Source organism: Micropterus dolomieu, linkage group LG10 (genome assembly GCF_021292245.1).
Source record: "Micropterus dolomieu isolate WLL.071019.BEF.003 ecotype Adirondacks linkage group LG10, ASM2129224v1, whole genome shotgun sequence".
NCBI lineage: Eukaryota > Metazoa > Chordata > Actinopteri > Centrarchiformes > Centrarchidae > Micropterus > Micropterus dolomieu.
Window position 1 is genome coordinate 18,855,494 of NC_060159.1, and position 11,386 is coordinate 18,866,879.

General features: G+C 38.2%; 2 protein-coding genes across 4 annotated transcripts in view; one reads left to right on the plus strand and one right to left on the minus strand.

The window, feature by feature from the left end:
- Positions 1-718: 718 nt before the first annotated feature.
- On the minus strand, positions 719-8,630 carry aida (axin interactor, dorsalization associated). 2 transcript variants are annotated; one of them, XM_046061217.1, is made up of 11 exons: positions 8,247-8,620; positions 7,382-7,448; positions 7,245-7,298; positions 6,774-6,828; positions 6,605-6,668; positions 5,587-5,690; positions 5,427-5,435; positions 4,799-4,921; positions 4,409-4,531; positions 3,258-3,375; positions 719-3,165 (listed from the first exon to the last, which is right to left on the minus strand). In XM_046061217.1, the coding sequence occupies exons 1-11, from the start codon at positions 8,351-8,353 to the stop codon at positions 3,066-3,068; spliced, it is 924 nt and encodes a 307-aa protein (XP_045917173.1). In that variant the 5' UTR covers positions 8,354-8,620; the 3' UTR covers positions 719-3,065. The 2 variants fall into 2 exon arrangements, with proteins under 2 accessions (XP_045917173.1, XP_045917175.1); XM_046061219.1 differs by lacking the exon at positions 5,427-5,435 and having other exon boundaries at positions 8,247-8,630.
- An 854-nt stretch (positions 8,631-9,484) lies between these two features.
- The window catches only part of rnf8 (ring finger protein 8, E3 ubiquitin protein ligase), a 9,860-nt gene continuing 7,958 nt past the window's right edge, over positions 9,485-11,386 (plus strand). For both annotated transcript variants that reach the window (XM_046061296.1, XM_046061297.1), the window contains exons 1-2: positions 9,485-9,874; positions 10,105-10,233. In XM_046061296.1, coding sequence (XP_045917252.1) covers positions 9,752-9,874; positions 10,105-10,233 — 252 coding nt within the window. In that variant the 5' untranslated portion in view covers positions 9,485-9,751. The remainder of the gene's footprint in view (positions 9,875-10,104; positions 10,234-11,386) is intronic.

Sequence of the window (11,386 nt, forward strand, 5' to 3'; positions counted from 1 at the left end):
TGTTGTACTCAATAGGTGAGGACATTTGCTTGTCTGGTGAGTAATCATATCAAACCTGGGGCATTAGGTCACATTGTTTCAGGACCAAAACACAATGAAGATATATTAAAAAGGGCTTCATTATCAGTTTACCAAGCTTGTCTTCCATTTAGCAACTTTGGCTTAACTTGACATTGAGATGAACGGCATATCTGTTGCACAGTTTTGAAAGTATCACTGAAAACGTTTATGGAAAAAGCGCTTACTGCTGAATTAGGTAAATGTAATTTTTAAATGTAAGCACCACAAATGAAATTCCATTGGTCTCCATTGGGTTGGGGTGAAGGCAGACACTTGGTATCTCAGATCCTACTCGAGGTTCAAGCTTCAATTTATTCATCCATAAAATCATAGAATGTGTTCCCATCCTAATCAACCTGCACTGGCTGCAGAACACATAGAACCAAATTAAGAGTTTCATAGTTTTATGGATATTTTTTTTTATAGAGACCAGCATCGGGTGACAGTCCGTGCCAGCTCGTGTAGTGTGTGATCCCCTGTCACCGATCAGTCACGTAGTGTGAACGCCAAAATGACGGCAAGTTGTGTAGTGTGAACAGCACGGCCATTGGCCGACGCTGAAAGTCGTGTAGTCTGCACAAGGCATAAGTAATGTTTGCATAAATCACAAATGCTAAAACCGTTAGCTCTATGATCTGGATGAAATAATCCACAAAACTGCTTCATTTGTAGTTTATTAGAAATTAAAAGCATTGTAAATGTTTGATACAATTCCCTTCAGTCTGTCAACAAACTTAAAACACTCCACAGGTCTCAGTCTTACCATGTCATAGTGCTTCATACAGACACAGTTACTGTTTACTCATCAGTTAGTGTATCTTAGAGTTAATTTACAGTCCTGAATATTGTGATGTTACAAAAATAAAATTTAAAAAAATACACTGTAGATGTTTTAGTGAAGAACATCTGCAAAGTCAGTGGAAACAAAGTTAATGCAACTTCATTTAAAAACAAAAAGCCCTTTATAACAGGGTGATGGGAAATTTCAAAATAAAAGTAGAAGGCTTTTCTGAATAACAATTTAAGAGAAAGAAAGATCTTGAAAAAGTCAGTCCAAGAGCACAATCCCTGTCCTTCAGCTGTCCATAAAGATGCATCCTCTAGACGTCTCATGTAAGCACTGGTTAAATGTAACTATGTACATAAAACACCCAATCTGCAAAGTAACACTAGATTTAAAAGAAAACACTTCCTGGCACGTGATAAAGATTTGGATAATCCAAACGCTGCATTTCTGCTTGCTTAGAAAAAGAAAACTGGTGTTATCCTGAATACAGGTTTCACATTCACTGCATGCAAACCATGATGCATTCAATTTATTCATTTACAAAACTGTACGAAAGAGTTTAAATAAGCATATCAATCATATTAAAGCTTGAACGCTGACATGTGAGGACTGTTGGAATTATGAGGACATTCAGAGGACAAGGTAATATAGAAATCTGGCCTTTAAATCAAACTTGTGAAATATTTTGAAAAAGCCAACACAACTTAAAAGAATAAACCTATTGTATATTTAACATATAATTGTGCACACACACACACACACACACACACACTTTACAGTTTCCACTTTGATAGCTTTATTTAAAGACAAATTTAATTTAAGATGTCAAAAAAGCCTGCCAATCAGAGGTCTTCCTGCCTTAAATTAAAGCTGCACTAATATTTTTATATTAGTCAAATAACAACATGTAATGTGAAAGCTGTCGCTCATAGTGACAAACCAACATGGAACTACAGTTCAGCTCTACTGAGAGTTTTAGGGTCTTAACACATCGTTTTGATTTTGCTGTTTTAGTCGACCCAACGCATAACCTTGTTTCCAGTCACACTGTTATCCAGCACCAATCAGCAGATAAAGTTAGCGGTTACTAGCTGGTAAACATAATGGAGCATTTAGCAGCTAAAGAGCCAGATATTTCCCTTCAGATTCTGGTGAGAACACAACAGAGCTAAAATTGAGTAAACATTGAACTTACATTCATCATGTGGCCAGAAACACGATTCCAAATAATTGCTAATGCTGCTCCATGTGTGCTGGATGTGTAAATAGGAAGTTCACCATATCAACTTAAAACATGATGATATGTCAGGGTTGTGTTTACAGCTTGTATCCGCTGCCCCAAGTGCCCAAACAAATCTTTTAATGCAGGTCAATATAAAGAAAGCATAAAATGGAAACTGTAAATGTTAAAAGCAGAAAACAGGACAGTAGTGTTTATGCTTAGAAGGATTTTAGTTAATGTATTAACAAAGTTTAATTTAACAGCCTTTTTAGAAATCAATTTTGTAATTACATTTTGCAATTCAGTTATTTTTTTTTTTTTGCACATAACAAAATATATTAATAGGTAAATTTAATCTTTTTACCGTTGACTTTTTAAAATTAAATAACCAGTTTGTAATAGCTTTTTCAAATCCATTGATTTAATTGATAATTAAACACTATAAAAGTCTATAATTATGCTACACTCCGACTATGACTGACGTAATAACATTTTAATAGCTTGACGGAGCAAACAGTGTTGCTGTTCGTGTGTTTTTTATCCAGGGAATAGCTTTGCAAACTCTGCGATGAAAGTACCAACAAAGTGCATTTGTTGGGAACTTCAGTTGCTTATAATGTTTTGCTAAATTTCACTTGAGAGTCCAACCGCTACAGATAGTAGCGAGTCAAACTGTAAGACTCAAATTGTGCACCTGTAATAATTCACATTGTGTCTGTCCCCTGTTTCCCCAAGTCAGTGAGCTAAGGAAGACTAAAAATGAAGTGGTTTAAGTGTTTGTGAGTTTTGGGACAGAATTTGACAACAATATCAAAAAATACAAAACTGCAAAAGTGATGTGCGGTCTGAGCTGATGTGAGTCAGTTCCCTTTACTTTTTGATATACTCATGGGGGGGGGATTGCTGGATGTGATGAGGTGGAACACCACATTTTGCTGGATGTGGATGTAAGAGAAAATATAAGATGGTGATTCAAAGTTCAAGGTGTGCTATCACTTAGCTGTCCTTGTGTAGTGTCTGATGAAGATGCAGATAGAGTTGTTTCTTTGTTAAAAGCTGCAGTTTCTTCCTCTTGAAGTCTGTGGGTTTCTTGTACCTGCAATACAAGAAAGATGGTACAGTATTGTTTCAAAAGACACAAAAGGAATCCCTTAAATCATTTAGACAAAAAGACGTCAGCTGACTCACAGTTCGATTACGATGGGGCCCGGTTTGATCTCGTCCATTTCCATGAAGGCAAAACATTTTGTGCTGGTAAACCTCTTTTTAGGTTTGTAGTGCTTGAATTCAAAGAAGATAGCTGCTCCTGAGGAATGTATTGCAGGTTTAACAACATGAATAAGACAGTTAACATACTGAATAATTACCTCACCAGTAGTGCCATCTCTTTGAAACTCTCCTGCCAGTCTGTTTTTTTTTTTTTGGAACAAGACATGCTGCACACTGGCATGCGAAAATCCCAGGGGCATCAAAGGATAAATGTGTCTTACTGTCCACAAATCCCATTCAAAGACCAAAACCAAAAATATGTCTGTAATTCTCTCAATACTTTTTGACTGCCCTACCCCGTGGCACTCAAACCCTTTTGTTCCTACTGAAAACTAGACTAAAGACTAGTTTTTAAAGTAGGAATTTCCTAAAACATCTGGGAATTGTAGTTTTTAGCTAACATTGTTTTAACAGGAGTAAATAGTGTGTTTGTTGGGAACTATTTTCGGACATGGATTAATATACATTTGGTGCACTAGTCCAGGCCAGGTTATGCTAGAAAAGAACTAGTTCGTTGTCCGTCCACGTCAGAAGGCAAAAAGTGTTTATTTCTGATCCAAAAGGCGACACTGGAAGGTGGAAGGTGTCTGCCATACAGAGGGGGGCGAGATGTGATGTCCTGGAAGACATTCATAGTGTTGCATGAGAGAGAAGCTCAAAACAAACAGCTGGCCAATCACGGTGAGAAGAGGGTGCAGGGCGCCGGATTGGACACAGCCTCCCCTAATCTGACGTCGGAAAGGTGTGATGGAGGGGGGTTTTGGAAGCTATTTGACCATCCTCTAGCCTTCAGTCTTTTACAGCAGCAGGATGATGTACAGTATGTGTGATTAAAATTAAGCTGCAGTGCCCACTTTCAGGAAAAAGATATATAAATCTTTGGCTAAACAGGCAATAATTGTTATGGGATCATTTTATTCATGGTTTTGGTGTTTTCATGGGATTGGTTGTATAAAAGACAATCATGGAATATAGCCAGAATGATCCTAAAAATCATGTAAGGAATCTTGTGATGTTGGTAATGTAGGAATTTATTTTTATTATATTGTTATAGTATGTCACTTTGGTACCTTTTGGTAATTTCTCCACGTGTCTCTGGATCTCTACGTCCACACTGAAGTGAATGTAGGTATCTTCCTTCCTGGTGGCCACAGGGGTGTCCTGCACCGGGTTCAAATCTACACCGTTCATATCTGCAGGCAGAGAAAACACAGAACATGCTCTTGGTTTTGGCAGAATTTTATACAGCAGGTTTTCAAGACTTCAAGGTGAAGCACGTCTGCAGCACTTTCAAAGCACTTGAGTAGCTGTTCTCATCGAGACATTTGGTGGTAGAGAAAAGGGTGTGGCTGTAATCTGAGACCAGCTGCTGTGGAGGTCTTCACCACACCGCCAGACTGACTCCACTTTAATCCAGACAACACATATTTGAAATGGGATGAATGGGATGCGGCTGTTACCTTTGACACTAATGGTCATGTAGGGATCGATGCACTGTCCGGCATCCTTCAACCCGATCTTTTCGATCTTTAATGTAAGTAGTGACATCCCAGGCTCTGATGGTAAACGTGGCAACAAGGTACCTGTAGAGGACAAAGGTTGTAGACATTACCAGTTACCATAACAATAGGTGCCGGCTTCATCACCTGTGACTAAAGATTAGCCAGCGGCAGAACACCGTCAGATTACAGGCTTTAGATTTAAGTAACCATTTAAATATCTTATAATACTATATATACACTAACAATACTACAATAATAGTTCTTTCAGATTAGTTCAGAATTAGTTCAATCAATAAAAAGAAATTCTCGATGGAAAAAGTAGGCTGTATGCTTTCCCAAAGTTAGCGGAACGGAGGCTGACTTGTTAAATGGGAACACTATAAACAAAATCTTCTAACGGTATCTAAATCTATGTACTTTATTCTAAAGTCAAAAAGAAGCATTAACTCTAAAATGAACATTTTTGTCAAATCAGCAACACGGTGTGTATTTCCATTGAAAGGCTCCGATAAAATAATAATAATAAAAACACATCTGTCATGCAGTAGAGAACAAATTCAGATGCTGTTTGTTGATAACGCCGTACCTTGCGAAGCTGCAAATGAAGCAGGCAGGCAGGAATGAGCGATGAAGCCATGCACAGCACCGACAGAGAGAACAAAAAAGACACACAGTCAAACAGACAACGTGACACAACAAACATCCCGAACAGTTTGATGAGCGGTTATCAACGGGTCTACCAGTACCAGGGGCTCGCTGCGGGAAAGCTTCTGTAGCACCTGCTCCCGCTACCGCATCCTCCTCCTCCTCCAGCTCCAGGTTCTCCTCTTCCCCCGGGGCGAGGATTTTCCTGACAGAGAGGAACGCCAAGTTTGATCACTTCATTATCTACAGATTAGATAAAAACTTCCAAATATTTCTGTGAGGATATCCAGCCATGAGAGAGTGAGAGTTGCTGACCTTTTTGGCTTGAGACCACTTAAGATAAAGCAAAGTCGACCTGTAACCTATTGTTTCAGAAGCTTAAAAGGGGTTCAATTATCCAATAAAGCACAAAAAAAAAAAAGATTACAGCAAAAAATTTAATATAATTTTGTGTAGAAGAAATTTTTTTTTTTCCCACTTTCCTATCTTGCCCTTAAAAAAAACCCTACCCTTGGGGTAGTTATGACCAAAGAGGACTCACTGATTTAAGATACAAGAGGACAGAAGTGGAGCAAATAGATCAAAGAAAGTAATCCAGAAGTGTGTGCAGACAATAGTAAATCTGCACCATGAGCTGTACAGATCCATACAGATATGAAATCTGACAAGATGCCCAAAAAGTGCAGTGTAAACTTTTTCAGAGGGAAATAAACAGGTAGAAGAAGCACAGACACAGGATATTGTAGAAGTATGTACACAAATCTAATGCCAGACCAGCTTCAGTTTGTAAGGAAAAGAAGCTGTTTGACAAGATAATCTCAACTCAAAGTGCACTTACAGCTTTTTCTGAGCAGATTTCATCAGTGAATGGAACTGGCACAGGTGTCACGCCAGTTTTAACGTGACTGATTGATTTATTATTTAAATCATATTATTTCCATAAGGTATTAAAAGGACTTTGGGTTGAGATTATTTTATATCTCACACACACACACACACACACACACACACACACACACACACAGTTAGTGAATAAACTTTAACGGCCAAGCAGCATATACTGTAAAATAAGAGCTTCAAACAGTAACGACGTGATGATATTTAGTGATGGATATTTACCTTAAGGGCACCGGCTGGACATCAAAGGGGAATTCTTTGTTGTAGGTGAGAATATTTTGAATTACTGTTGACAAAAGGAGAAAGTTGAGTTGTGAGCGGATCAGAATACGCAGGCGATGACAGGATTGTTAACAAAGATAGCCGCTTAATTCCCGGGCACAACACTTACTGGTTTCCAGTTTCTTTAGTTCTTCTAACTTGAACTCCTCCTTCGACTGTGTGCACTACAGAGGAGCCAAAGACAAATGACACACTTCGTACTGTACGTTATTACAAAAGGGAATTTATAGGGAAACAAGCCTGTTGCTTTGGCCAAGAAAGAAACAGAGGACATAGTCAAAGCAACATCCTGAAAGTTTAATGTAAAAAGTACAATGAAGAATAATTTCACCCCTCTGTCTGGTTTAGTGTCATTATAAATCTGAAAAAGGTTTGGACTCATGACATCTCTCTTTACTTACTGATCCTCATAATTATGTCTGAATTGTTATTTGACTGCAATTGCCATCTCTCTGTAAAAGCACTTTGGTGTTTTTTAAAATGTGCTCTATAAAGAAATCGACTTGACCATTTCTATAATCCCAGATTTGACCGTGCTTGTTGTCATATTTCATACAGAATGAAAAGGAGCAACACAAACCTGCAAACTGCCACTTCTCATCTCCAGGCATGTTGCAATCTTTCCTAAAGTTTTCTGAAGAAGAAAAAAAGATGTTAGTTTTTGCAAAGTAACTAACTTTTCTATTTAGATGTTAAAGGGAGATGTATAATGATTACCTTCTGCTCTTCTGTGAAGTCTGATGAATTTGATGACTGGACCTCTTTTTGCAGTTGTCTTGCCAGACTAAAAGGAATAAATCAAAACTGGTATTAATTTGTAGGTACAACTGAAGCAAAGCAATTATCAAAAATAAAGTTTGAGCCATTCAGTAAAAATAAATAACATCATAGAAGTGCGTTAATGATCTGCAGCAAAATCTGAAGATTCTTGTGATGAAAGGTGGCTAAATGATATATATTTGCGCCCCCTTGCGTTCAAGATATTAGGGTATCGGGGTGTTGATTTTGCGTTATTACTGCAATTTCAGGTAAAACATGAATTAGCTGACAACGCAGATCGCATCCTTGAAAATGTGCAAAGAGGCAGAGATTGTCTGAAAGCAGGAAACATTCCTCACAAACACAGATGGAAACCCACCCATAACAATGAGAGGGTGTGGCTGACTATTTCTCAATGCTCCTGAGAAACATTGCCCCGTTTCTGCACTGCATGACACATAATGAAACACACTGCGCGCAGCTCTGGATGATTTTCCATGACGGGCTTTATGAAATCGATTCTCCCGCAAATGAAACTTGGTGGTGGATGAACCTGGGGATGCAAACATGCACACAGCGACTCTGCAACAACTGCCACATCACGTCATTGATGGGTAGGGTTTGTTTACTGCTGACTGACAGCTCAGAGGTTGCAACTTCTTGTGAAGCACCATGCACCCGCTGTCTCTTACATGCTGTTGTCTGATTGCAGGGAGAGGTGAGAGATGGATTAAAAGGTGAGGAAAAGAAGCGTGAATCTGTGCTCAGGAGAAACCAGCTGTGTGGAGAGAGGCAGGATACACACATGTTGAATGCAACTTACATTTGGTACTCATCTATAGCCTCCACTAATTGTCCCCACGAGTCAAAGTCTGTGCCTTTCTTAAAACTGGCGTGCCATTTCTGAATAGTCTTGTTGACATCAGACATGTTGGCTGGGCGGATACTCGCGGCGCTTTCAGGGCAGCATAGCCGAGGAGGAGATTCATCTACGAGGCTTCAGCAGCAAGCAGCGTCGTCAGCCCGGTTATCTGGTGTCCAGAGGCGCACAGAGAGACCAGCGACACCCCGACCAAGCCCTTTCTGCCTGCTCACCCTAATATCGCATCCGCAACAGAAAGGAAGTCCCGCCTGGAGCTTCGGGGGTGCGCGCGTTTTGGGACGCGGGGTCGCACGACTGAACGGCAACAGGATGTCTGACTGTGTGATGGTAGAGTAAAACACTGCTGCAGAAAAAAACAAAAAACGTCAAGTGCTATTTAATTTAAAGGTGCAAGCTGTGAGGAAGAAGCATAAATGGAAGAAGTACTCACATCTATTACTTAATAGGCAGAATTACCACGAAGCACAAATACTGATTATTATTGATAGGCTAGATATTGCTACTTTTACTTAAGTAACTTCTTCCACCACTAATTAACACATACATGCATATATAGCTATATATAAATTATACATTGTTGGTTTTTCATTACTGATTAGTTTAGATATATGTAAACACCATTGTATCTAGAACTTTTAAATACTAATATATTAATACTAGTGGAATAAAAAGTACATTTCCCTCTGACATGCAAATATTTTTCGACCGTTTTGATTGCTTCTGTTGATTTTTGATTTTGAATTTGTATGTTTGAGATGCTTTATTTGTTATTTCTTTATCATTAATTTCTCTGTACATATCTAAATCTATTTTGTTTTTAATTTATGTGTGTTATTTTACTATTAATCATTCATTTATTAATTAATTATGGTCTAGTGTTAATCCATACAAGGACTTTCACTGTATTTGGGATCAATAGCAGGTTTCACTGCTGTGTTTTGAATATTTGGCCTGGGTCTGTATTTTCATTTCCAGGAAACAGAATAAATATTTTTTTTATTATTTTAAGTTCATTTTACTTATCTGTATATACATTTCTAACAGTAAAATTCTTCTTTTTTATGCAAATTATTTTTGTTATGCTTTGTCAATGTCTGTTTTCCCTGTTAGTTTGAAATAAAGCAGTTACCAAGGTGAATAAAAAGGAAAAATAATTAATAAGCTTTATTCCGAGCATGTACTTATTGTAATGGGATTGTGTCTCTAACTTTAGGTCCCAATCACTTGGTGTTAGTAATTTAAATACGTATAAAAAATATAAATTTTAATGCCAACGGATTGAATGATCAGTGAAGCCTTTATTTTGAAAACAAGCCAAACGTGTTCCGGTTTTGGCCTGTCAGTCTCAATCTTGACGGTGTGGCACAACGTTAGCTATGGACGGAGGAACAGCACAGCAAGTGATGTCTTTCGGGTTGTATTAGCCCCTGACAGAATGAGATAAGATGGAAACCGTAATGACGGATTCGTCTGCGGCTGAAGACGATGATTGTTCAGATTCAGAGGTTTTATGTCTGATGAGAGTCGGAAGAAACTCAGACTGGCTTCGCCTGTTCGACAACACAGAGGTGCTGCTTGCTAATGCTAGCTAACTAGCTCAATTTGCCTACAATTAATCCTGTAACTTGCTCAAGTTCACGATAGATTCGGGGTTTTCACATACAAGATATCCCTCATTCATGGTTAAGTTTTCTTCAGCTTGCCGTTACCGAAGAGTATCCACATGTTGTAATGAGCTAAAATAGCTGCACACTAGATAGATAGCTAACTGTTGACATGTTTGTTTTTGACTGCACAGATCACGATTGGACGTGGTGCGGATGTAACCTACCAGCTGTTGTCTCCAAGCTGTCCTCTGATGATCTCCAGACTGCACTGTACTTTTAAGCAAAGGCAAGATGGTCAGTGGACAGTGACAGACATGAAGGTACACCAGCTTTCTAAATGACTCAATTATGAAGATTACATTCTCTTGTATTATTTATACTTGATTGTTTTAGCGATATTATCAAACATTCTCCAATAACCAAATCATAAAGGATGTTTTAAACACAAAAATTTTCTTTTGTATATGTTGTCTATTATGTTTCCATATGATGTTCTTGACAGAAGCCCTGTGATTCTGTATATTATATAAGTCAGCATTCCTCATACTGTTTCCTCACAATAAGCCAGACATTAGAGATATTACAGTTGTATTATGTTTGTGCAAAATTGTATGCAGTCCAATACAACATATCTGCCACGAATTCTACATTTATGAAGATGACAATGTTCAGTTTGTGTTAAAATTTTCCGTGAGGTGTTAATTTAACTGGATTTTGTTACTTATGTCATAGTTAGTGGTGGTGATGTTGTACTGGACTGCATCACATTGGAATGGGTTTCTAATATTCTTCCTCCCTCATGTTTGTAAAACACCTTAATATAATGCAGCCCAGTTCAGCACCACTGCAAACTACAACCTCAATCACAAACATAGTTAAATTGAACATTATCGTCTTTGTAAAGGTAGAATGTATGGCTGAGCTGTTGCTTGTGATTAAATTCGATTATACAGCTGAACCCAATAAAGTGGTCATCAAATGTATGTTTTAAATATTTTTTGGTATATACAGTGCCTTGCGAAAGTATTCGGCCCCCTTGAACTTTTCGACCTTTTGCCACATTTCAGGCTTCAAACATAAAGATATAAAACTGTAATTTTTTGTGAAGAATCAACAACAAGTGAGACACAATTATGAAGTGGAATGAAATTTATTGGATATTTCAAACCTTTTTAACAAATAAAAAACTGAAAAATTGGGCGTGCAAAATTATTCAGCCCCTTTACTTTCAGTGCAGCAAACTCTCTCCAGAAGTTCAGTGAGGATCTCTGAATGATCCAATGTTGACCTAAATGACTAATGATGATAAATAGAATCCACCTGTGTGAAATCAAGTCTCCGTATAAATGCACCTGCTCTGTGATAGTCTCAGAGGTCCGTTTAAAGCGCAGAGAGCATCATGAAGAACAAGGAACACACCAGGCAGGTCCGAGATACTGTTGTGGAGAAGTTTAAAGCCGGATTTGGATACAA

Coding starts and splice junctions, on each gene's coding strand:
- aida (XM_046061217.1), bottom strand. CDS start 8,353: ATGTCTGATGTCAACAAGACTATTCAGAAATGGCACGCCAGTTTTAAG. Junction 7,299..7,381: donor ACTTCACAGAAGAGCAGAAG/GTAATCATTATA, acceptor TTTCTTCTTCAG/AAAACTTTAGGAAAGATTGC. Junction 3,376..4,408: donor CGTGGAGAAATTACCAAAAG/GTACCAAAGTGA, acceptor TACATTCCTCAG/GAGCAGCTATCTTCTTTGAA.